Source organism: Vombatus ursinus, unplaced genomic scaffold, assembly GCF_900497805.2.
Source record: "Vombatus ursinus unplaced genomic scaffold, bare-nosed wombat genome assembly UNPS02011369.1, whole genome shotgun sequence".
NCBI lineage: Eukaryota > Metazoa > Chordata > Mammalia > Diprotodontia > Vombatidae > Vombatus > Vombatus ursinus.
The window spans coordinates 5,847,305-5,871,666 of NW_020951147.1; the positions used below are offsets into that span (position 1 = coordinate 5,847,305).

At 57.9% G+C, this 24,362-nt stretch overlaps 4 protein-coding genes across 4 annotated transcripts in view; 1 reads left to right on the forward strand and 3 right to left on the reverse strand.

Annotated features, from left to right (window-relative positions):
* Positions 1-7,846, forward strand: part of NAALADL1 (N-acetylated alpha-linked acidic dipeptidase like 1) — a 10,363-nt gene extending 2,517 nt beyond the window's left edge. The window contains exons 3-19 of the mRNA XM_027856159.1: positions 48-220; positions 436-557; positions 1,057-1,179; positions 1,754-2,037; positions 2,246-2,350; positions 2,626-2,711; positions 2,812-2,931; positions 3,259-3,344; positions 3,422-3,485; positions 3,621-3,688; positions 3,798-3,889; positions 4,089-4,179; positions 4,505-4,586; positions 4,665-4,838; positions 4,932-5,019; positions 6,941-7,033; positions 7,271-7,846. Coding sequence (XP_027711960.1) covers positions 48-220; positions 436-557; positions 1,057-1,179; positions 1,754-2,037; positions 2,246-2,350; positions 2,626-2,711; positions 2,812-2,931; positions 3,259-3,344; positions 3,422-3,485; positions 3,621-3,688; positions 3,798-3,889; positions 4,089-4,179; positions 4,505-4,586; positions 4,665-4,838; positions 4,932-5,019; positions 6,941-7,033; positions 7,271-7,457 — 2,038 coding nt within the window. The 3' untranslated portion in view covers positions 7,458-7,846. The remainder of the gene's footprint in view (positions 1-47; positions 221-435; positions 558-1,056; positions 1,180-1,753; positions 2,038-2,245; positions 2,351-2,625; positions 2,712-2,811; positions 2,932-3,258; positions 3,345-3,421; positions 3,486-3,620; positions 3,689-3,797; positions 3,890-4,088; positions 4,180-4,504; positions 4,587-4,664; positions 4,839-4,931; positions 5,020-6,940; positions 7,034-7,270) is intronic.
* Positions 7,847-7,933: 87 nt separating this feature from the next.
* Positions 7,934-9,312, reverse strand: SAC3D1 (SAC3 domain containing 1). The gene is made up of 2 exons (XM_027855995.1): positions 8,757-9,312; positions 7,934-8,531 (listed from the first exon to the last, which is right to left on the reverse strand). Exons 1-2 carry the CDS (start codon positions 9,310-9,312, stop codon positions 8,020-8,022), a joined length of 1,068 nt encoding a protein of 355 aa, XP_027711796.1. The 3' UTR covers positions 7,934-8,019.
* An 802-nt stretch (positions 9,313-10,114) lies between these two features.
* On the reverse strand, positions 10,115-15,863 carry SNX15 (sorting nexin 15). Its single transcript, XM_027856346.1, has 8 exons — positions 15,696-15,863; positions 14,505-14,540; positions 14,173-14,293; positions 13,454-13,569; positions 13,119-13,275; positions 12,482-12,625; positions 11,532-11,792; positions 10,115-10,785 (listed from the first exon to the last, which is right to left on the reverse strand). Exons 1-8 carry the CDS (start codon positions 15,792-15,794, stop codon positions 10,688-10,690), a joined length of 1,032 nt encoding a protein of 343 aa, XP_027712147.1. The 5' UTR covers positions 15,795-15,863; the 3' UTR covers positions 10,115-10,687.
* A 1,537-nt stretch (positions 15,864-17,400) lies between these two features.
* ARL2 (ADP ribosylation factor like GTPase 2) lies at positions 17,401-20,238 on the reverse strand. Its single transcript, XM_027856158.1, has 5 exons — positions 20,126-20,238; positions 19,217-19,327; positions 18,964-19,126; positions 18,025-18,105; positions 17,401-17,945 (listed from the first exon to the last, which is right to left on the reverse strand). The coding sequence occupies exons 1-5, from the start codon at positions 20,188-20,190 to the stop codon at positions 17,811-17,813; spliced, it is 555 nt and encodes a 184-aa protein (XP_027711959.1). The 5' UTR covers positions 20,191-20,238; the 3' UTR covers positions 17,401-17,810.
* Between the last annotated feature and the right edge of the window lie 4,124 nt (positions 20,239-24,362).

Here is a 24,362-nt window from a genome sequence, read left to right on the forward strand (position 1 = left end):
CCCACACTGTCCTTGTGATGACCCAGGCTCATCTCTCCTCCTTGCAGGGAGCTGTCCTTGAAGCCCCACATGGCCACCACCTTAAGGGATGAAAATCTCGTCCAGCTCCTTCTGCAGAGGTGGCAGAACCCTGAGTCGGGGCTGGACGCTGCCGGGGAAGGGGTATACGAGGTGCTATTGTCCTTCCCCAGTCGAGAGCAACCCAATACAGTCCGAGTGGGTAAGGCTAGGATCTGCCAGTACAGCGATCACAAGCAGGAGGGCGGGAGGAATGCATCTCACCTCCCCGAAGGGTGAGGGGGCACACCTGGCCTGGTTCCAGTGGGGGTAGTGGTCTGTCGCACCAAGAATACTGGATGTGGGCTCAGAGTTTAAATGCTGCCTAAGCCCTCGCTTGCTGTGACCCTGGGTTTCCATCTTCCCATTTCCCTGCAGTGAGCTCCAACGGAACCACTCTCTTCACTTCCCAGCACAGCGAGACAAACCTCACTGGGGAGCAAGGAGACCCGGAGGTGGTGCAACCCTATGCTGCCTATGCCCCAGCAGGGACCCCTCAGGTATAGACCCTCTGCTCCAGTTCTTTCCTCCACTCCCCCTAAGGGAACCGGGCAGCCAACCCTCCAGGTCTCTCCCTGGATTTGGAGTTAGGAGAGCAGGCAGAATCTTGGCCACTGACCAGCCGGGCAAGTCCCTTCCCTCCTGGGGGCCTCTATCTCCCACTCTGTAAAAGAAGGTGCTGCAGTTAGAAGCTTCAGAGGGCTGGCAGACTGCATACTGCTCTTCCTGCCCCACCCTACCTCGTCTCCCATCTCTCCCAGGCTCTCCTCTAATTTCTTTCCTTACTTAAGAGGATTTTATTTTTTTCCAATGACATGTAAAGATAGTTTCCAACATTCACTTTTACAAGATTTTGAGCTCCCCATTTTTTCCTCCCTCCCCAGCATGGCATGCAAGCTGATAAAGGCTCTGCATGCCCAATCCTCTTGGACATATTTCCACATTAGTCAAGTTGTGAAAGAACAATCTCTTCTCTGATTTCTTGTTCCTTGGGCTCAGGGTCTTTTGGTCTACGCCAACAGAGGCTCGGAGAGTGATTATGCCTACCTGAAGGACCAGGGCATCAACCTGACTGGCACCATCGCCCTGACCCGCTATGGTGGGGTGGGGCGAGGAGCCAAGGTGAGCACGCATCAAATGCCTGTAGGGAGGGAACAGAAAGTGGGCCACAGAGAAGAGAGGCAACAGGAAGGACAGTAGAGGTAGGATGTGGAAGTCAGGAGACTCTAGGTCTCCAGGCTCTGCTATTAAATGCCGCTTAGATGGGTTGGCCCAGCCCTTTGCTCACTGGGTGAGGTACACCACCTTTCAGGCCAGCCAGACATGAGACAGCTTTCTTGGACCCCTCTCTGGGCCTGTTTTCCCACCTGCAATATGAGGGAGTTGACATGATCCCTGAGGTTATTTCCAGGTTTGAATTCTATGATCCTAATGCTTTGTCTCCTTCCCAGTAACCTCAGTAGACCTGGTGCTCGTTCCCAGTTCCTGACAGGGGCCTGGGGACATAACCACAGTTGGGTACCGGGCTTTCTGTAAAACGACAGGGTCTGACTCTGTGGAATTGGGACTTCAATTATGAGGTTATTGAACCTTATTCTCTAAGGTGTCCCCTGACCCCTGAGCAAGAGGGTGGGGAGGGAAGGAGCGCAGAGCCAGAAGGGTGGAGCTGGCCACCACTGTCCTCTGTCCCTTGCAGGCTGTGAATGGAGCCAAACATGGAGTGGCTGGGCTTCTGGTCTACACTGACCCCGGGGACATCAATGACAACCTGAGATTCCCTAACGAGACTTTTCCCCACTCCTGGGCACTGCCTCCTTCAGGGGTGGAACGTGGTTCTTATTATGAGCATTTTGGGGACCCCAAAACACCCTACTTTCCTGCTACCCCTTCTGCTTTCCGCCTGGAGAATGCTGACATTCAGGGCTTCCCCCCAATTCCCACCCAGCCTATTAGCTTCGAGGATGCCCAGAAGCTGCTCTGGTGAGTTTCCCTTCCCATACAATTTTTTGGGGTGGGGGCACGGTACCTTCCTTTTCACCTCCAGGGAGCACCATCTTTCCTCCTCAGGTAGGCCAGTCCCTTCCCCTCCCCTAGGTTTTCCCACCTGTAAAATGAGGAAGTTGGAATATTCTCTCAGGTTACTTCCAGGTTTGACTTCTATGACCCTAACCCTTTGTCTCCTTCCCAGTAACCTCAAAGGGTCTGTAGCTCCCGATTCCTGGCAGGGGGCCCTGGGATGTGACTACAGGCTGGGACCAGGTTTCCTGGACAACGGGCATTTTTCCCAGGACAGGTGAAGACATCCCTTTATTCCCGAGTGTACCCACCCCCTCCCTGTGGTGCCTTTGGCCCCTTTTCCCTCCTCCCCAGAACCCCAGACCTGGAATGGATCCCTGGGGCATCTAGTCCCTCCTCCCAGTCAGTGCAGGGATGGCCTCTAGGGGACAACCAGGGCCTGTCCAGCCTCTGCTGACCCCTCTCTCTTGCCGCCCCTCACCTTTGTTATTTCTCTTCTTTTCATTGGCCATCTCTTCACCTTTCTGCACCCCTCTCTCTCCCCCCCCAAAGTGAGGTGAATGTCACTGTTCACAACCGGCTGGAACTCAGGAATTCCTCCAACGTCCTGGGCATCATCCGGGGGGCCGTGGAGCCTGGTAAGGAAGCGCCACCCCATGCCCAGCCTACCCTTCTGACCCTCTGCTCCATCAAGCCTACCCCTCCCTGTATCTGACCCTCTTGCCTCCTCTGCCTCAGACCGTTATGTTCTGTACGGGAACCATCGGGACAGCTGGGTCCACGGGGCTGTTGACCCCAGCAGTGGCACCGCTGTGCTCTTGGAGATTTCCAGGGTGCTGGGGACCCTAGTGAAAGCTGGTGAGACTGCGACGCCCCTCCCCCCAGAACCCCCAAGCTCCCTTCCCATGACTCGGGGCTGTCATCCTCGCTTCCCCCACCCCACTGCCCAGGCTTCCTTCCTCCCAACCTCCTCAGGCTGGACAGCACGAGCACAGACGATCAAGGCAACAGTGACATGAGGGGCTTGCATCAGGAGCTTTGGAGGTCCTAGCGGTTCTCAGTCTGTGGATGGGCTGATGAACTCGATTCTCCCAACACAGACCGTGGCTCCCCCTTCCTTGCCCTGCCAGTATGCCACCCTCCTAGGACCCAAACAGCTGTGTCTCCCAACTCTGTCTCCTCCAGGAAAGTGGCGACCCCGCCGGTCAATTGTGTTTGCAAGCTGGGGGGCCGAAGAGTTTGGCCTCATTGGGTCCACTGAGTTCACAGAAGTGAGTGACCCCACAGGTGGGCCAGGAGGGAGGCTGGGGGAAGGTCGCCCTACTAACCTTTGGCCTCTGACCCCCAGGAGTTCTTCAGCAAGCTGCAGGAGCGGGGAGTGGCTTATATCAATGTGGACATCGCTGTATTTGGTAAGGCAAAGGTTGAGGCCAAGAAGCCAGGGGATTTTGTGAGTCGGGGTCCTAGGGCGAGATCAATGGGCCAGGACCCCAGGGCTCTGTTCACAGAAGAGGGACACTGACTTGTCTTCATTCCTCCTTTGCCAGCCAATGCTACCCTGAGGGCACAGGGGACCCCCCCTGCCCAGAGTGTTATCTTCACTGCAGCAAAACAGGTGCAGGGAGAGAGGGAGGGAGAGGGATGTGGGGGAGAGCCCTCCAGAGGGTCTGGATGGGAAGGTGGGGCGAGTGGCTGCCTTGCTTACTCCATCCCCACCTGACCAGGTCCCAGCACCAGGGAAGAGCGGTCTGACAGTTTATGACAATTGGCTCCAATATTACAACCGAAGCAGCCCTGCTCATGGCGTCATACCCAGGTGAGGAAGAGCCTGGGATCTGAGGAGACCATGGGTCAAATAATCGGCAAACACGTACTAAGCATCTGCTACACTCCAGGCACTGTGCCAGATGTTGGGGCTACTGCTCCTGTCCTCAATGAACTTATACTCTACTGGGGAGAAAGATTTGTATATAGTAAATAAAGACAAACTTAGGAGCTGCCCCCTACCCCTGCAGCCTGGGCACACTGGGCTCCGGGAGCGACTACGCCGCCTTTGTCCACTTCCTGGGAATCACCTCCATGGACATTGCCTACACCTACGACCGGGTGAGTGAGTCACTGGGGCCTTGTCCCAGGGCACAGACATGAGGAGGGGCCCTATCCCCACGGCCCTCTTCTCCCAAGACCCTTCCCCTGACGTGTCTGCTCCAGGGCCCGCAAAGCTAAGAGAGCCTCTCGCACCATCCCTTGCTTAGATTCTGGCCACTGGGCCAGGAGTGGGGCCTCTGTGTCCTGGGAGGGCCTGAGGCTCCTCAGACCCGCTCAGGGCTTGGAGCTCCCTTCTGGCTCAGGCCTCCCCAGCCCCACCCCGCCCACAGGACCCAACCTGCACTGAGACACCGTGGCCGAACTGAACCCCTCGCTCCCCCAGAGCAAAACTTCAGCCCGGATCTACCCCACCTACCACACTGCCTTCGACACCTTCCAGTATGTGGAGAGCTTTCTCGACCCTGGTGAGTGGGAGGCCCAGGGAGTGGGGGAGGGGGTTGGGGAAGCAGGGCTGATCCCGCCAGCTGCCTCTCTCTACACAGGCTTCACCAGCCACCGCGCCGTGGCCCAGACAGTTGTCAACGTCCTGCTGCGCCTCAGTGACAGCCTCCTGCTGCCTCTCAACATCGGTGACTACAGTGAGACTCTCCGGAGCTTCCTCCAGGCCGCCCAGGATAAGCTGGGGCCCCTGCTGGGCCAGCAGAGCATCGATCTGGGTACTGTCCAGGGCCTTCTGGTACAGGCCAGCACTGGGTGCGCGGCTCTGCCCTCCCCAGCCTGAGCTGGGTGTCCTCTCCCTCCTGCCGCAGGGCCTCTGGTGTCGGCCGTGGAGAGGTTTGAACGGGCAGCGGCTGCCCTGGATCAGCGCATTGAAACCCTCAGGAAGAACCTGTCTGAGTGAGTCCCTGGGTCCAAGGAAGGCGAGGTATTCTAAGCCAGGGCCCTAAGAGGGAGCCGACGGAGTCCACTCTCCAGCTCCAGAGCTCTCCCGGCTCCCAGTGCCGCTAGGATCCGGGCCAGGGTCTTCTTCTGGGGTTTAAAGCCCTTCCCAGTCTGGGGGTCAGCCGACCTTTCTGGGCTCACAGAACATTACTCGCCTTCACAAGCTTAACGTTTCAGCCTGTTTGCCATTCCCTGAACGTGCCACTCACTATATCACCCACCTTCTTGCTTTTCCTGTCCACAAGCACTTCTATCAATAGCTTCCTATGTTCCAGGCACCGTGCTGAGTGCCAGGGAACGCAGACAAAAACATTGTCCCTGCCCTCATGGAGTTCACGGTCTAACAGGAGAGACAACATACCAACAATGAGGACATATGCTGTTCTTGTTCAGTCACGTCTGACTCTTTGTGAACCCTTCTGGGGTTTTCTTGGTAGAGATACTGGAGTGGCTTGTCGTTCCCTTCTCAGCTCATTTTACAGATGAGGAAACTGAGGCAGAGGGTTAAGTGATTTGCCCAGGGTCATGCAGCTGGTCAGTGTCTGAGGCTGCATTTGAACTCAGGGAGATAAGTCTGCCTGACTCCAGGTCTGGTACGCTAACCACTGAGCCACCTAAGGTATAGAGATACAGATAATATATACACATGTATATTTATGTGTAGCATATATGTATATGGTATAAATGGGGAGTATTCTCAAGGGAAGGTCCTCGCTGTTTGGGGGCACGGGAAAGGCCTCTTGTAGAAGGTGGCATCTGAGTCAGAGATGGAGTGAGGAGGGAGGGCATTTTCAGCATGGAATCAGGAGTCAGGCTGGGGTGAGAAACAAAAAGGCTAGAGGTGCTGGATAACAGAGAGTTGGGGGGAGGGGAGGAGGGGGCTGGCTAGGAAGGGCTTGGAGTACCAGAGGATTCTTTATTTCACCCTGGAGGTGAATGGGGGTAGAGGCAGGAAGCGTGTGTGTGAGAGTGTGTGACAGACAGACATGGGTGGACCTGCATTTTAGGAAGGGCAGGGGGAGGGGGAGAAGACGAGTTCAGGATGGGACATTGTTGAATCTGAGATGTCTACAGGGCAGCCGACAGGCAGCTGGGCTAGCTGGAGGTCAGGAGAGCTCCGGGAATTGACCACAAACTGCCTGCCCCAGGCCTGCCCGGCCAGCGGTGCTTCCCATCCCCCCCCTCACTGCTGCCTCCTGGAGGCATCCTTCAAAGCTCAGTTGAGGGCAGCAACCTTGAGGCCTTTCCTGAAGGCCCTGGAAGTGCCCCCTCATCACTCTCTCCCACTGCCCAGAGAAGATAAGCACCTTGAGGGCAGGACCTGCAAACTTTCCCTTTTGTATCTCCAGGGTCTAGTACATGGCCTGGCACTTGGGCTTAATAAAAGTTTGCTAACTTGAATAGGGGAGGGCAGTGAGGTTAGTGCCAGGAAGATGAATTCCAATCCAGCCTCAGGCATTTGCCAGCTGTGTGACCCTGGGCAAGTGACTTAAAACTGTTTGCCTCAGTTTCCTCATCTTATCTCCAGGGCTCAGCACAAGCCTGGAATAGAAGTACTTAAAAAATGCTAGGGAAATGATTGATTAGAGCCGCCAGGGGGCACCACAGTGCACAGAGGGCCGGGTCTGAGTCAGGAAAACTCATCTCCCAGAGTTCAAATCTGGCCTCTGACACTAGCTGTGTGACCCTGGGCAAATCACTTCACCCTGCTTGCCTTGGTTTCCTCATCTGTAAAATGAGCTGGAGAAGAGAACAGCAAACTATTCCAGTATCTTTGCCAAGAAAACGCCAAATGGCATTGGGGTCACAAAGAGTCACACAGGACTGAAGAGCTCGAATAGAGGCTACTCTGACTACCCCCCCCTTTCTGTGCCAGCCCCCTAAAGGTACGGATGGTGAATGACCAGCTCATGCTCTTGGAACGAGCCTTCCTGAACACTCGGGCCTTCCCTGAAAAATACTACTACAGGTGATAAAGCCCTGACACACCCACACCCCTTCCCACTAGCAGCCTTGGCCCCACCTAACCTCCGAGAGGAATGCTTTCTTTGGGGGAGCCCTGAAGTCAGCGCTAGCCTGGAAAGCCAGGAATGGGCCCAGAAGAAGCACCAGGCTGCCCAAGCCTTCTGGGTACAACTTGCAGCTGCTTTGAACCCCAACTTCTTTCCGCTCTCAGGCTTCACGGCCTTCTCCTCTCTCCCTACAGTCACGTTCTCTGGGCCCCTCGAACATCCAATGTGGTGACATTCCCCGGCCTGGCCAATGCCTATGACGAGGCCGTGAAGACGCCAAATGACCCCAGCGCCTGGGCCAAGGTCAAGAAGCAGCTCAGCATTGCCGCAATGGCCGTGGAGGGGGCAGCAGCCACCCTGGAGCCTGTGGACGACCTCTGACCCAGCTGACCCCCAGATCCCCTAACGCCATGTCTGTGACCGCTCCCCCCGAGATCTCCTCACCCCGTGTCGTGTCTGTGACCCTTTCCTTCTGCTGTGATCTTTTCTCTGGCAAGCCTAACTGAGCAAAAGGGTTTGGAAACCTTAAAGACTGAAGGAACGTCCTTGTTCCCCTCTTTTTCTTTATCTTCAGACCCCTGAGGGGCTGGGGCCCAGAGCGTACGCCCTCTCCTGTCACCTCACCAGGTGGAGCACGACATACTAAGTCATCAACACCTGCTACACGGCTCTTCCTGCACCCCATATACACACCTTGAACTCTGGGTTCCAATCCCTCTGGCTCTTAGAGGGTGGGTGGTGACAGCTCAGCGTTTGGGGGGTGGGTAGGATGGAGGGCGTATCCATTCTCTGGTCAACTTGCAGGTGCCCAGCCCACCTTTCCCTCTCCCACTGGGAATCATCCTCAGGGTCAGGCATTTAAAAAGCCAATTTTACTGGCAAAGAGTCAGGATGGGGAGGGGTCTTTGGCACGTGGGGATGAGGGTGGGGGAGCAGCGTGGCTTCACCGGGGTGTCCTGGAGAGGGCCTCCCCCTCCTCCCCCTCCTCCCCCATCACCACCTGCTCCAGACTGAGCCCCCTCAGCTTGCTCTCCACCAGCAGGCCACAGGACAGGGCCGGCAGGGGCCCGGTCTCCGTGTAGCGGCCCCGGACAAAGACGGCCTTCTCGTCCCCGGCCTCCCCCTCCACGGCCAGCCCGTGGGCCCGGCACAGGGCCCCGGTCTCGGCCAGGCTGTCCATGGCCAGGAGGCGGGCCAGGCGGCGCAGCGGGTAGGCCTGGCCTCGGGAGGTGCCCAGCGCCCGGGCCAGGGCGGCCAGGGCCCTGCGGCGGGCCGACCCCACGTGGCGCTGGGCGGCCCGGCTGGGCAGGTAGGGCAGGGCGCCGAGCAGGCGGAAGAGGCGGACGGCGTTGTCCTCTCGGAAGGCGGCGTCCACGGCCAGGGCTCGGCGCAGGGCCGGGCAGGAGCGCAGGCCGGGGGGCAGCAGCAGGACCTGGTGCAGGGCTTCCACGGAGCCTGGGGAGAACGGAGCGCGGAATCAGCACCGCGGACAGCGCCCGGCCTCCCCTCCCCCTGCCAGGGCCGCACTAGGGGGTGCCCGGTGGTGCGTGGGGGACGGCGGTCCTCTCCGGCCCGGGGGTCACAAGCCAGGCCTTGGAGCCCGAGCTCTTCTGCCCCTGGGCCTCAGTCTCCCCATCTGCACCAGGGGCCTGCCCGTCGCGCCCCGCCCCCGGCACTCACCCAGGTTGTAAAGCAGGAAGAGGCTCTGGAAGAAGCCCTGGCGCGGGTGCACCTCGGGGCTGTCGGCGTAGCAGCGGCGCAGGGAGCCGAAGGCCTCCTGCATCTGCGTGTGCAGCAGCTGCGGGTCCAGCCCCGCGCCGGAGCCCTCGCCGGGGTGGCCGCCGGGCGGTCCGGGCACGCAGAGCTGGCAGGCGAGCGCGGCCTCGAGCACGGCGGCGGCGTCCCGCGGGGGCGCCGAGGGCTGCAGGAGCAGGTCGAGGCGCACGGCGCGCAGCCGGTCCCACACGAAGACGGCCACGTCGGGCGGGGGCACGTCGGCGCGGCCGGCCACCTCGGCCGCCAGGTAGCGCACGGTGGCGAGCAGCACGCGCGGCGGCCGCAGCTGGCTCGGGGGCGGGCGCGCCTTGCCCGCCGCCGGCCGCGCGTACTCTTTGACGGCGCGCGCAGGGGCCGCCTCCAGCCGGTGCAGGCGCCGCTGGCGTTCACGCGCCGCGCGCTCCGCCTCGGGGCACAGGTCCGGGCACGTGCCCAGCGGGAGCGCGCCGCCCAGCGGCATGCCGGATCTCGGCACGCGCGAGAGCGCGTGCGCCGTCGGAGGGAGGGAAGGAGGGGAGGAGGCTCAGGGCTGGCTCGTACCGGCCCCGCCCCAACGCCTCCTCCTCAGCCCTCGCTCCGCTTCGGCTCTCACCTCACTTCCCGCTCTTGGGCGGGGCCCCACGCCCTCCCCACGTGACGCTGGCCTCCGCCCTGTCCCACCCCCACTGCTCAGCCTTTCCCAGCCGTGGGACTTGGCGCCATCTCCGGGATCCCAACGTCTGACCCCACCAGTTTCCCGAGCAGCCGCCAGACCGAACCCCTCACGTCTTATCCGACTCGTCGGCTACGCCCCCGTCAGTGGGCTCCGTACCCCGGCCACGCCCCTCCAGGGCTGAAGCGACCGCCTTCACGTTCCTGTCCAATCACAGCATTGTCTGCTTTGCTTAGCCCCGCCTCTCTCCCAACCACAGCTATCATCTTTCTAGCCACGCCCCTACCGGCCTCCCTCTATGCCGAGGAGCAAGCCTCAACAGCCTTACTTGGCCCCACCCACCCAATTATGGCCCCGCCCTCCTACGCGCTACTTCCGGCTTCCACCTCCCAAGAAACACCTGAGCACTAATAGAGGCCAAGTCATATACTGCAATGTAGCCTTGGCCCAGTTCCATAATGCACCGCGTGGCGCCCGTTAACGATGCACAAGCGTGTAAAATGGCAATTGATCACCAGGTCCCCTCCCATAGTGCCCCACGCCGTAAGCCTAGGTCTAGTTTTCCCAGAATGCTTCACATTGTAGTCCAGACTGCCAGAAGAGGCTTCCATTCTTTCCAATGCATTCAGCAAGCATTTATTAAGTGCCCGAGATGCTCTGGGCACCGGCATACAGAGACAGAAGCCTCTGCCCTCCAGAGGTTTACACTACCCCCGGAGAACCACGTGTACACAGATTAGCCACTCATTCATTCATTCACTTCCAGGTCAGACGGTGAGGAGGGAAGGCATTCCTGGCATGGGGAATGGCCTAGGGAAAGGCATGAAGGTGGGAGATGCCACTGTGTGGTCAGAGTGGTGAGGGAGGGCTGGGTCATCGGGGCTGGGCAGTGCAGTGGTCTGAAGGGCACTTGGGGAATGTCTAATTGGCAGTTGTGTGGACCCCAGCTTGGGGGGGTAGCTGGTCAATTACCCCACATAATTGGACATTGGAGAAGAGGGAAGGACTCCTCCTGAGACCCCCACTTTTTCAGCACCTCCGTGAGACCCCCAAGCACTGTCCTCATGACATCCCACTGGGGGGCGGGCAGTGCAAGTATGCTGACCCCCATCTCACAGATGGGGAAACTGAAGCCAGGCTTCTCGGATGGGCCGGCCAGCAGCATCTGGGCAGGAAGGCAGGCTCATGGCTGCAGGTGGAGATGTAGGATCTCTTCAGCCCGCCGCAAGTACTCCGCCACCTTCCTCTTCACCCCTTCTTGGCGGGCACAGTTGGGGTCACCTGTGGGGAGGAGTCCAGGGCCTCAGGCTCCTGGTCTGGCTGACCTCAGGGGTCCCTCTGAGCTCATCTCCCCACCCCCAATACCTGGGCACAGCTAATTCAGAAAGAAGGATCAATCCCACCCTCTCTTCTTACAGAGAAGGAAACTGAGGCCCAAAGAAGAAAATAGACTTGTCCACCATCACTCAGGAAGATAGGAGCAGAGAGCTTGGATTTGAACTCAGAGCCTGACTCCAAAGCCAGGGTCCCTTTCTTCAAACCTGCTCTCAAGGGGCTCCTGGTGGACTCAAGCCCTACCTCACATCTCTGTTCTACCAGGGCTGAGCTGCTAGGCTGGGCTTGGAGTCAGGAAGACCTGAGTTCAAATCCAGCCTTTGCCATTCAATAGCCGTGGGATCCTGGGACCCTCACCTCTGCTTCAGTTTCCTCATCAATAAGAAGGGGACAGTTGGACACTTGGCCTGGTGCTTGGCACACAGCCGGCGCTCTATAAATGCCTCATTTCTGCCCCACCCACCCCGGGCGTGTCCCAGTCACTGGTGCACATCTCAGCCTCCTTCCCTGCTCTAATACATGCCTCTCGAGGAGAGGACGGGGGTCTGATGGAGCTCTTCTGCACTGTTAGTGGGCGGGCTCAGCCTGCCCTGAGTGCATCTTGCTGGGTTCTGACCCCTGAGGGCTGCGTGAAGGAGCCTCAGGATGTCCCCAACAGGCCCTCCCAGAGAGCCCCAAGAGCCCCAGCTCACCCGGCACCCCCTGGAGGAGGACGTCCACGCCGTCCCGGTATCCCTGCACGGCCGCAGCGTAGGCCCCCGCTCGCTCGTCCTTCAGGGCCTGGGTGATGAGCTCTGTAGCTCTGGTCAGGTAGGCTGGGCATGGGCCCTCCTCTTCCTCCTCCTCCTCCTCCTCACCCCCTCCCAGCTTCCAGGGCGACTGGCCCCGGGTCTGGGGCTCTGCCCCCAAGGCCACCAGGTCAGCTACGTGGGTGGGGCTGGGTTCGGCACCTTCTGCAGCCCAGAGCAGAGGGGCTCAGGGCCACCAGTCCCTGCCTCCCTGCCCCCCACCCACCACCCTTCAGAATCGTCCCCACAGGCTGGTCCTGTCGGTGGGCGTGGGAGGGGACAGCTTCAAACAGAGGAGGCCGAGCCTAGCTCCACCAACCACAAGGCGGGGGGTCGGGCAGCAGGAGGCCCTGGGGTCAAATCCCATCTCAGGCTTACTCAATGTGCTCCCCCATGGAGCCTCAGTTTCCTTTTCTATACAATGAAGATGGAGATCCTTCCCCCTCCTCCCCCCAGGCCGCTGCCAGCTCCAAGTTGGCTCCACCAGGACCCTTGGCCGCCTCCGTTCTCAGGGGCAAAGAGGCTCGGGCCGCATCACCCACTACTGAGGGTCCAAGCAGGCCTCAAAGCCAGGTCTCCTCTGGCTAAAATAAGTTTTCACTCCCTGGGTGGAAAGCCACCAGAATGGGCATGGACTCCCCCATCCCCCATCCCCCATGCTGACCAGCGGTGACCGGCCATTATCTGGGCAGGGAGGGCCCCCCCAGCCCCTCCAGCTCCACTGGAATCTGAACAAGAATGCCCCTGAGGAATCACCTAGCTTTCATTCAAATACTCTGTGTGGACAGGGAACTCATCACCTCCCAGGGGAGTCCCCCACACCCCCCACCTTCCTGTTGACCCCCCCATGCTACCTTCTTTGGAGAACGGGTCAAAGAGCGCCAGCTCGGCCTCGGTGAGCGGCCCCCGGGCCGCGGGGCTTGTCTCTTCCTCAGGAGCCCCACAGTCAAACAGAAGATCAAGGGCCTCCTGAGCAGGGCTGGAGGGAGGCTGGTCCCCTGCACAAAGAAGCCACAAGGGGTCTGCACCCGCGCAGAGCTCACCCCCCAAGCAGCTGCCCCAGGAGCTGCCTTTTCTCTCCTTAGGTGGGACACTGAGGATGCCTGCTGTGTGCCAGAAACAAGCACTGCCCTCAGGGAGCTGGGAAGGAGCTCGGGCTGCTGCCCAACCCTCATTTTACAAAGGAAATGGAGGCCCAGCTCCACCTTCCCAGCGTCACATAGCTAAGTGTCTGCAGGAGGATTTGAACTCGGGTCCTCCCGAGTCCAAGCCCAGTGCTCTAGCCACTGTACCACACTGCCTTTCTAAGAGGTACGGACCCCCGAAGTGCCCACAAAAACAAATGTACAGGTCACCAAGGAAGAGGTTAACAGCCGAGAGCAGGGGCCAGTGTGTGAGGAAAGGCCTTCCGGGGGCAGCACTCCTCAGAAATGGGGGACTTAGGAAAGGGCTGGCCTCCTCAGTGTTTGCCGAGTGACCCTGCTCCAGTACCTGGCTTCTCGTCCTCATCCCCAAGCTCTTCGTGGCCCAGCCGCTCCGCTGGCAGAGGCTGGGGGAGGCGGGCCTCTTCTGGGGGCAGGGTGGGCACCAGGGGCGGTGGCAGGATGTGCAGGTCACTGGGCTCTAAGGGCCGGGTCACGTCCCCACCCTACACGAGGAGGAAGTTTGCAGGGGTCATCCGATCCAGGAGTCGGCGCTTAGTGACCCCTGAATCCCACCCGAGGGGAGACTGAGGCAGAAAGGACTGCACGAGGCGGCTCCCGAGGGGTCTTACAAGTCTGGACAGGGCGATGCTCCCTGCTGTGGGTGGGGGGGGAGACACGTACGCGGAAGAACTCCTTGAGCTGGGGGCTGTTGTTGAGGGCAGGAATGTTGACGGTGAAGCGTAGCATGGCCTCTGCAGCCCTCCGCCGCTCCTCAATCACGGAGGCTTCGAAGCGGCCTGTGGCCAGGGACCCAAGAGAGCCGTGAGGCATCCCTCCCCTGCAGACTCCCCCGACAGGGACAGGGGCCGGCCTACGAAGGCCACTGAGGCCCACGAAGTGGCCATGGAGAAAACACCCACAGTCACTGGGACAAGGGCCAGCAGCGGCTGAAGCTCCAGAAAGGATGGGGCCCCGGGCCACCCCCCCCAGGCTGGGCTCCGGGGGGTGGGGAGAGAGGGGGCCCCAGGCCACCCCCCCAGGCTGGGCTCCAGGGGCCTGCAGTCATGCCATCAGCATGCCCCCATCTCAGACAAACCTACCCACCAACATCCTTCTGTTTTCAATTAAAACTTGTTTTTCTCAATCAACCAGCAGAGCATTTCATCCCTCCCCCTTGTAATGAATGTGTGGCCTTATCTGTAGCTGTCCTGGGGGAGGGGATGTGCGTGTCCTGCTTGACCCCAAGGACAAAAGCAGGAGCAGGGGGAGGTGGGGAGAGGCAGCTTCTGGCTGGGGGCCAGGGCTCCCCACTGCCCACCCCTGTGGGGGGCCCATGGTCCAGGGGAGTCCTGGACGTCTCTGGGCTCCCCACCTCCAGCCCCGCTGCAGAGGACACTCACCAAAGACCTGTGCCCGGGGAAAGGCCGGGAATTCCTCCAGGCGGCGGAAGAGGTTGCGGTGGGTGTAGGCCAGATCACCGTGCAGGCGGCGGAAGTCACTGTAGCGTTTCCAGACGACCACCTGGGCCAGACGGGGGACCCAAAGTCGTGGTCTGGCACCGAGAGCTGCTAGGGGCCTCAGACCCCAGTTTTACCCGAAGGGAAACTGAGGCCCAGAGAGGGGATGGTCCTTCCACCCTCCAAGCTGGGCCCAGGCAGCCCCCTCCCACCACCCGGGGCACAGACAAGAGCATCCAGTCCTAATGGAGAGGGGTCCCCTTCTCAAGAGTTACCTCCTTGACATCCTCTTGGTTTGTCTTCGAGATGAACTGAGAGAGAAGAAAGCCAGGGCAGGTGAGGGGCTACCCCGCCTGACCCCCAGCCCCCCCCAGGCCACCCACTTCAAAGGACAAAGCTTCCCTTGTCTCTGCAGTAACTGGGGAGAAGAGAAAACTGCAGGTTGGGGGGGTCCGATCCTAGATTTGGGAAGACCCGAATTCAAATCTAGCCTGGGACACTAACTGTGTGACCTCGGGCAAGTCATCTAACCTCTGGCTTTCCTCCACTGTAAAACAGCATTTCCCCTGCCCCAAGGTGTTGTGAGGATCAAACGAGAAAGCAGGTAAACCACCGCAAATCTTAAAGCACTACAGAAGCGCTATGACAATGCGATTATAGTAATTACTATTAATAGAAGTGCAACGGACTTGCAGCCAGAAGACCAGGGTTCCAGCTGCGTGACCTTGGGCAAGTGGCTTAAACCTTTCGGAGCCTCAGTTTCCACATCTGTAAAATGGTAACAGCCCCTCCCAAGACGGAAGGAAGGGGGGAGGGGGCGCAGCAGTCACCCCCAGAGCAGAGGGCAGATTTGGGGGGCGGGAGGCGGAGCCCCTTCCACCCTTGAACGTCCTGTTTGGTGGAGAAAACCCAGCAAACGACCCCCGCCCCCCCACGCCTGCGCCACTAATTACTTAGAGAGGAGGAACACTGGCCAGGAACCAGCCCAGGTGACGTCCTACTGTGTGCCAGGGACGATAAGCGGGGCGCGCAGCTCTAGGGGAGCTTTCACTGTCCGCGACCTCCGCTGTCTCAACCCAACCCCCTGGGAGGGAGGCGCCCATTGCACAGAGGAGGAAACTGAGGCTTTCCCAGCGCCCCCCTCCCCCCTCAGCCGTCCGCGCCGTGTCCTGGGGGCTGCGAGGAGAGTCATTTCGCAGAGAGGCAGCATCGCCTAACTTTTCATAAACCGGTTTACATAAAGCGGGAGCAACCCCAAACAAACAACTCTGGAGCTGGGGCTCCGCCCCCTTGCGTCACCGTTAAAGGAACCCAGACGACGTTTCCCTCCCTCTCCCGTAAATTAGTAAAGTCCTAAATTCCCGCAGGCGCTCCACCCCCACCTGACTCCTGCGGATGGGACCGTCCGGACACGCCCACTTAAGGGGGGGGTCCCCTCCTCTTAAAGGGGCCTTGTCCTCACTCACTTGGGCGGTCACTTTGTACTCCGTGTAGCCCTTGGGATGGGTCCGCGTGTCCGACACTGTGTACAGCCGCCGGAAGTCGTCCTTCGCTTTGAGGGACATCCTCGAGGAGCCGGAGCCCAGCGGACCCCGGCGCCTCGGCCTGGCCGTGGGCCTCCTCCTCCACGCTGTCCCCTCCCCTCCCGTCCTGCCTCCGACAGGCACCGCCTCTTCTGCGCGTGCGCAAGACTCTCCTAGGCGGCTCTCCCTGAACCCCACCCCACCCCACCCCACCCCCCAGGAGATGCTGAATGTAGGGACGGTCTTAAAACTCTGTGTTCTTCGGAAAGGCGTAGAATGAGCCACTCCACAGTGGCCCCTGGAGCCTGGGGAAGGCCATTGGTGCCTTGGACTCCAGGCAACAAACGTTTATGAAGCACCTACTACGTGCCAGGCACTGAGCCAAGCAGTTCACAAGACTCAGAGCTGAAATGACAGGTCCAAGGAAGGTCTGGCTGTCAGACAGCAGCTCAGCCCAACTCCCAGGCAGCCCAAGTGGGCAGGTCCTGGTGATGAGGGCCCCCGTGGGCTCCCATCTGATGTAAACGGTGAGTGGACAGCTCTTAAATGCAAGCCCTGAATTCAAGTCCAGCCCCAAGTGCTTCCTGCACCTCACTGTGCCTCAGTCTCCCCCTCTGTAAAATGGAGACTGTAGCAGGCCCAGGGTTGTCATGAAGACAGAATGACCATCGCTATTAGGGTCAGAGGCTCGTGAACAGACCTTTGCTGCGGCCTGGACCTTGTGTCCCATGGGACAGAAGACCTTCTCGGGAGCTACACTTTGGAGCCTCCTTTCTTCTCTTTCCCTAGGAGTCTGAGTGCTGCTCTGGGTGGCACCAAGGCCTTCTGCCTGGAGCAGGGGATGGGCGCCTTCCTACTGAACTGAATTAGACATTAAGATGTCAGCCTGGGCTCTAGCACAGCGCAGCCTTGGACGTAATTTACTCAGACCAGGGGCTTGCTGCAAGCTCCCAGATGCCTTTGCCATCTCCTCATGTCTCTTCAGCTTCGATTCCCTCCTAAGCCCATTTCTTCTGCCCTAGTCAGTGTGAAGATGACCCTTTTCTGAGGGAAAAGCGGCTCTCATGCCTCCCCCACCTCTGCCATTGCGTGTTCTAAGCTCCATCCAGCCTGGAGATTGTGTGTTCTGAAGTCTCATCACCTCCCCCCTCCTCACCTCTGACATCCTATGCTCCAAGTCTGCTCCCATCTCCAGTATTTCATGTTCTATAGTCTGAGTGAAAACCAGATCATTTTTCAGAAGAATTAGCGTGCTGGGCTTAAGAAAAGCTGGAGGGGCAGGCCAGGGGCCCAGAGGGCAGTATCCCAGGAGCTCAGCAGTCATCTAGGGAAGCCTGGTCAGGTCCAGCCAACCCACACCCTCCACTGGCCACAGAGGCCCATGCCTGAAACACTCTTCCTCCTACGAGTTTCCAGCATCCTCCCAGACAGTCCTAGAGCTGCCTTCTGGAGATGGCCTTTCCTGCTCTCCCCCAACTGCCGGTAGGGGGCGGCCACTTCTTTCCCTGGAGGAAGGTTGCTGGTTCCTCCAGCCTTTGGGGGTGCTCCATGCATGGCCACCCTTCCCTCTGGGCACGATGGGGAGGCAGTGTGTGGAAGCCTCGTCCCTTGGCAGCAGGGTAGCCTGGAAGGAAGGAGACCACAGGAGCCAGGGGCACAGAGGGCTTTTATTCCGAGGGCTGAGCAGAGGAAGGGCCCTCGAGAGCAGGTGCAGCTCTTCCTGCTCCTCCACCAATCCACAGACAAAGCGCTGCAGGAGGGACAGGGGTTAGGGGACGGGGGCCGCTCCTCCCCGGGGAGGAAGGTGCTCCCCCAGAGCAGCAGGGTCTCTCCTGTTAAACAGCGCAGGCAGCATCTGCTTATGACACAGGGAAGGAGGCGTTAGTGGGGGTCCCACGGGCTTCCGTCCCCCTCCAGTCCTGGCTCCCCGCGGGGCCCTGGGCCAGAGAGGATCAGGACACAGGGATGGTCTGCAGGAGCCAGGGATGCATGGAGGGGCCGCCCTTCACGGTCAGTCCAGGAGCTGGCGGCTTGGGGCTGGGCTGGGGGGGTGGGGCGTCATTCTGAAGTGAAGATGCGGCTGGAGATGTCGTCCAGTAGCCAGTCAACCCCCAGAAGCAGGTTTTCTCCTGTCACTGCACTGCACCCCTGGATGCACCAGTGGTGACTGCGGATGGCATCTAGCTCCAGGATCTGAGGGAGGGACAGCAACCCTCAGAGAGCAGCGCCCCCAACCCTCCTTCCCATCCAGCCCCTCAAGGCCTCAACTCACCTCTCGAATGGCATTAGAGGATAGAGCCCCAGGGAGGTCCTGCTTGTTGGCAAAGATCAGGAGAGTGGCTCCTGCCAGGCGCTGAGAGGGAAAGAAAGGTGGCGGTAGGGCCGAGAAGGGACCCAGAGAGCTCTGAGCTGGTCAACCCGCTGTGAGCCACTCTGGGCACTGCACCGAGGGCAGCTTGAGGGAGGTGAGGGAAAGGGACATGAATGGAGTCATGGGCACTTGTCTGCGCTACGTGTGTACGACATGTACATGTGTGTAGCAGGCAGTAAGACATGATGACCAGACAACTCCACAGGAAGCAGCTGCCTGGCCTTTGGGTGAAGAGCCGCACTCAGCATCTTGGGGGGAGGGGGGGCGCCTGTCTGCCACAGTTCCTCACTGGCTGCCTGGCATCCCAGCCCCCACCTACTTCTCCAGCTTTGTCATGTGACTCCCTTACTGGCTCCCCAATCCACTTTCTTCCACTTCTGGCCATCTGCCCTTTTCACTCCATAACCCTGTGTTAGAATCTTTGCTTTGTGTCCTGCCCGTGTACTCGTCATATCCTCCAGTACCCTGGAAGCTCTCTGAGGACGTGCTTATATGCTTATATCTTTGTTAATCCCCAGAGCCTAGCACGTTACCTGGTATACAGCAGGAAGTGAATGTATGTTGATTCAAATTAACATTGATCTGTGATCTTTTTTCAAGCAAGCAAGCATTCATTAAGCACCTACTATGTGCGAGGCATTGGCTAGGTGCTGGGGATGCAAAGACAAGAGCAAGAGACCCTGCCCTCAAGGAGCTTATTTTTCTCGGTGCCTCAGTGTCCCAAGAAGGCAGGGCCAAACGCACTCTGCAGACCTCGAGAGGTCTTCCTTCCCCACTCAGACGGCGACAGGCTCTGTGCCCCAGTTCTCCCCAGCCCCCGCACCCCCAGGCCGCGCCCACCTCCTCCACAAGGAGGCTCTCCAGCTCCCGCCGGCAGTCCTGCATGCGCTGCTGGTCAGCACTGTCCACCACCCAGATGAGGCCGTCCGTGCTCTCAAAGTAGTTCCGCCAATAGGAGCGGAGGGACTTCTGGCCGCCCACGTCCCAGATGTTCAGCTTGAACCTGAGGAGGAAGACGGGAAAGGATGGATGGCGGGCCGGGTCAGGCCCCGCCCGTGGGCCGCCAGCTCCTGGGACACAGGGTCTCCCTCACCCTCGGTGCTCCAGGGTCTTGATGTTGAAGCCCAGGGTGGGCGAGATGGTGTCGATGTCCTCCCCGTTGAACTTCTTCAGGATGGTAGTCTTTCCCGCATTGTCCAGACCGCTGGGGGCGAAGGGTTAAGGAGACAGTGACCCATTCACCCTTCCAGTCCCCTCCAGAAGGAGGGAAGTGACTTACCCAAGGTCACACAGAAAACAGGACTACAGCGTCTAGTGCAGCTCCTCGAATGAAAGGGCCCCATCAATTCCACAAACATAGGTTGAGCACCTACTGTGTGCTTGGCGCTAGGGCGCCAAGATGAATAATAAAAACGTCACTCAGGCCCTGCCCTCAGGCAGTTTCTTGTCCACTGACGGAACTGGACTGGCACAAAGTTAGGCTTGACATAAGAGAAGGACGGCAACGTGCATTCGTGAAGTGCCTACTGTGTGCCAGGCTGTCCTCTGGGGGCTGCCAGTCTAACGGGGGAGCCCACATTCGGACAATCCGGCCCAGCCTGGCTCCGGAGGCCCGCCCAGGCGACAGCCAGGCTGGGATTCAGCCCAACGCTTCCACTCGCTCCATCCTCCTCCCTCCCGTGCCTCCCCCCCCCCGGGGCAGTTGGTCCATGCCACTTGTCTCCCCGCACCCCCCTCTGCTTGGGGACATTTGGTTTAAATCCCTACAGGCAGGCCTCCCCCGTTTTGGGCCTGGATGGTACGGACCAATTCCCACCCCACCCCCTTCAAGGGCTATTGGTTGATCCCGACCACGTAACCCACGCAGGGCAGTTGGTACGTCCCGGCCCGGCCCAGAGCGCCGCGTCCTCCCTTCCCCCCACCCCGGGGGAAGCGCATGGTACTCCCGCGCGGGCCTCTCCCTCGCCCCCGCCACCCGAGGGCTCCGTGAGCTCAAGGATACAGCATGAGGAGCCGCAGCTCCCGCTCTTTCTGCTTCATCTTCTTCAGGATGGTCAGGAGCCCCATGGTCCCAGCCTCCCCTCCCCGCCACTGCGCCTTTCTAGTCCGGGACCCCGCTCCCCGCTCTCATTGGCTAGCGCACCCTCCAGCCGCAACCCGATTGGCTCAGCCCTTGTTTGGGCCCGCCCCTCCTCGCCGCAGCCGGCGGCTGGAGAAGGCACCGCCCTGCCGGAGCGGCGGGGGCGGAGCTACGGCGGGCGGCTGCGCCCAAGCTAGCCCGCCTCCGCTCCTTAACCCTTCGTGTACCGGCCCGCGCCGAAGCCGAGCCTCGGGACGGGAGGGCTCCCCGGAGTGACCCGCCCCCCAGATTCACATTGCGCACATCTACCCAGCGATGGGGCCGTGGAAGGGGGTCGGGACAGAACGGGGTTCAAGGGCGGGCCCAGACCAGCACTTTCTTGATTTGGAAGACGGGCGTCGCGGGGCTGGCCAGCCCTGGGCTGGGGTCGGCCTAGTCCTCGAGGCCCGGCGGCGGTGGGCTTCCCTCCTGCCTCAGACGACCGCGGGGTCCCGAGCTCGGGAGAGGGAAACGTGACTTTGGGGGAGTCTTTGGACTACATTTCCCAGAAGGCCGAGTGTCGGGTCACGGGGCGGCGTCTGTGTGGCACCTGTGTGCCAAGAACCGAGCTCTGGCTCGTACAGAGGCAGAAGACAGCTCCTGCCCTCAAGGAGCTTACAGTCTAACATGGAAGACGACGTGCAAAGCTAGCTGTGTACAGGACGAATAGGAAGCAATTAACAGGGAAAGCATCAGATCCTGAGGGGCAGGGCAAGGTCTCCTGTAAGACTAGAAGGAAGCCGGGCTGCAGGGATTGCATTCCAGGCGTGGGGACGGCCGCAGAGGATGCCCGGAGTCAGGAGATGGAGGGTCTTAACAGGGTCCCCAGGGGGCGTCAAATGTAAGAAGACTGGGGGGTGGGGGTGGGGAACAACAGTGCTGGAAATCTAACCCTTCTAGAGGCTCATCCCACCAACACAAATGCAGGTAACCGGAGTCGGGTTACCAAAGATCACTCCATCACAAGAAAACCAGAACAACAGGTCTTGGTTATATCGAGAAGGCCGCTTTCTGCTAATGAGATATGTCCTCCTGGATTCAATACTAACTTCTTCCTTGGAGTGGGGGGCAGGGAGGAGGACCCACAAAATGAAAACTTCATGGTTACCCCTAGCCACCCTGGTTTGTGTCTGGTCTCAAGTTTGCTTGGATGCCAACCCATTTGTCAGGCTCCGGTCCCTGTCGGCTCTCAGGCCTACATGCACTGATCTCACCCCACGGTGGTCACAATCGGCACTGCCTTCTCCATCACCTTTTCCACTGTTCCCTTGCTACTCCTTGCTTCCTTCAGTCTGTCTTGGCTCCTACAGCCCTTCCTTGGACATAAAGCGTCCCTTCAGGCAATGGTGAGGAACTCCCTACTGGCACAAAGTCACCAGCCTCACTCTCTCCTCCAGAGTTATTGGAGTCCAGTGGTAGGATAAAAACAAAGACAGCTGGCATGGCCCAGGATGCAGTGGATGACCTCGGCCTTTCTAAATTAAGGTCTACCTAGCTGGCACCTCACTAGTGAGCAAGTAAGCGTTCTTATTGTACATCGGGTGGGCTTGAGAGGAAGGAGGGGCAATAGCTGTGGTTTAAGGGCTTGATCTCATTATTTATGCTGATTTTTAAAAAGACATCAAATATGCTTATCCTTCCTTAACCTCTGAAAGTCCAGAAAATATCACCCCAGGAAAAACCCTAGAACAGCTGAACCAGAAGAAAGATGGGTGCAGCAGTCATGTAGCCCAGGTAGCTTGAGGGATTAACGGGAAAGGCCCTTCTTGTCCTAGGAGAAGGGGAGCAGTACAGAATGGGAGATGTCCCAGCAAGCTAGTGGAAAGCCCCACCTCAGCATGCCAGGAGGAGATCCTGAAACCCAGGTGGTGGAGCAGGCAAACACCAACACCTGGACCCCCGAGTTCCTCAGTGAGGGTGGGGGAACTGGTGGAAACCAGCTTGGAAAACCACCAGGTGCCTTAGCATTCTACAGCAAAGGAGTCTCCCAGTGCCTCAGCAAAACTAAGGGACGCAGTGCTCCAAGGGGCCCCAGGTGGATAAACATCCTGCAAAAGGAGCTGAAGAAAGTGAAAGGAAGGAAAGGCCAGGGTGAGCAGGAACTCTCTAGAAGCCACACTACCCAATCCTACCCCTGGAGTTCCAGTGTTGCTGATTCCAGCCCAACACCAGGTAAGCTGCCAGAACCCTACAGCCTCCAACTGCCAGCGTTGGAGGCCCCAGCACACAAAGCCAGTGGTCAAGCCCTAGGCTCCCAACACACGAAGCTTGGGTTAGTGCCCTCTGCTTCCCAGCAGGAGAGCTCAGTCTCTTTAAAGGCCAGGAAATAAGCAAACACCATGAACAAAAAGAAACATTTGATAGATTCTTATTATGGTAAGAGTGAAGATGAAGACAGGAATACTGAAGAGGACAACATTGTCAACAAACCCACACCTGGAACCTCACGAGGGAATACGAACTGGTCTGAAGCCCAAAAAACCTTCTTAGGAGAGCTCAAGAAGGATTTTAAAAGTCAAATGAGAGAGGTAGAAGAAAAAATGGGAAAAGAAATGAGAGGTATGCAAGAGAGAGTCAATAGCTTGGAAAAGGAAGGACAAAAAATAACTGTAGAAAATAAGTCCCTATAAAATACAATTGGCCAAATGGGGAAGGAGGTACAAAATCTAATAGAAGAAAACAATTTGTTAAAAATTAGAATTAGGCAAATGGAAGCTAATGACTATGAGAGACCAAGAATCAGTCAAACAAAAACAAAAGAATGGAAAAATAGATGAAAATGTAAAATACCTCATTGGTAAAACAACTGACCTGGAAAATCAATCCAGGAGAGACAATTTAAAAATTATTGGTCTACTTGAAAATCATGATGAAAGAAAGAGCCTGGACAGTATCTTTCAGGAAATCATCAAGGAAAACTGCCCTGAGGTCCTAGAACCAGAGGGTAAAATAGCCATAGAAAGAATCCACCAATCACGTCTTAAAGAGATCCCAAATTGAAGACGTCAAGGAATATAGTAGCCAAATTTCAAAATTATCAAGTCAAAGAGAAAATACTGCAAGCTGCCAGAAAGAAACAATTTAAATATCATGGAACCACAGTCAGGATTACACAGGACCTTGGAACTTCTACATTAAAAGACCATAGGGTGTGGAATATGATATTCCATAAGGCAAAGGAACTGGGATTACAACCAAGGATTAACTACCCAGCGAAAATGAGCATGATCTTTCAGGGGAGGAGATGGATATTCAACAAAATAGGGGACTTCCAAACCTTGCTGATAAAAAGACCAAAGCTCAACAGAAAATTTGATCTTCAAATACAAGACTCAAGAGAAACATAAAAAGGTAAATGGGACAGAAAGAAACAATATGTTATTAAAAAGGGCAAACGGTTTACATCCCTACAAGGGAAGATGACACATGTAACTCTTGAGAACTGTATTGTTATTACATCATGTTAAAGGGGTACACATAAAGGGGGTGGGTATAAATTGACTTTGATGTAATGAGAAAAAAATTTAATCAAGTGGGTTAAATGGATCCAAGTAAGTGTATTAATCTGATCTAAGAAAATGTACTGAGAGAAAAGGAAAGGAGGAGACAGACAAAGGTAAATTACATTACAGAAAAAGGCACAAAAACCTATTACAGCAGAGGGAAAGAAGCGAGGGAGATGAGCATTGTTTGAACCTTACTCTCATTAGATGTGGCTCAAGAAGGGAATTACATAATCAGTTAGGTATAGAAATCTAACTTGCCTTATAGGCAGAAGGCGGGAAAGGGGGAAAGAAAAGGGAGGGGGGAGGATAGAAGGGAGAGAAGAAGTAGTAAGGGTAAAGGGGAAGAAAAGGGAGGGGCTAATAGAAGGGACTGAGGGAGGCGGTGGTCAAAAGCAAAACACTAGTGAACAGGGAAAAGGAGAAAGAAAAACATAAACGGGGGGTGGGGGTGGGGGGAAGGATGGAGAGAAAGACACAGATAGTGATCATAACAGTGAATGTGATATATGAATGTAATGGAGTACTGTTGTGCTATAAGAAATGATGAACGGGGCAGACTTCAGAAAACCCTGGAAAGGCTTGTATGGTTTGATGCTGAGTGAAGTGAGCAGAAC

Excerpts from the sequence above, each read along its gene's own strand:
- SAC3D1 (XM_027855995.1), bottom strand. The coding sequence starts at position 9,312 with ATGCCGCTGGGCGGCGCGCTCCCGCTGGGCACGTGCCCGGACCTGTGC. Across the intron at positions 8,532-8,756 it reads CTTCCTGCTTTACAACCTGG|GCTCCGTGGAAGCCCTGCAC; the intron begins GTGAGTGCCGGG and ends CGTTCTCCCCAG.
- SNX15 (XM_027856346.1), bottom strand. The coding sequence starts at position 15,794 with ATGTCCCTCAAAGCGAAGGACGACTTCCGGCGGCTGTACACAGTGTCG. Across the intron at positions 13,570-14,172 it reads TCCCCGGGCACAGGTCTTTG|GCCGCTTCGAAGCCTCCGTG; the intron begins GTGAGTGTCCTC and ends CCCTGGCCACAG. Across the intron at positions 13,276-13,453 it reads AGCTCAAGGAGTTCTTCCGC|GGTGGGGACGTGACCCGGCC; the intron begins GTACGTGTCTCC and ends CTCCTCGTGTAG.
- ARL2 (XM_027856158.1), bottom strand. The coding sequence starts at position 20,190 with ATGGGGCTCCTGACCATCCTGAAGAAGATGAAGCAGAAAGAGCGGGAG. Across the intron at positions 19,127-19,216 it reads AAGACCCTGGAGCACCGAGG|GTTCAAGCTGAACATCTGGG; the intron begins GTGAGGGAGACC and ends CTTCCTCCTCAG. Across the intron at positions 17,946-18,024 it reads CCTCTAATGCCATTCGAGAG|ATCCTGGAGCTAGATGCCAT; the intron begins GTGAGTTGAGGC and ends TCCCTCCCTCAG.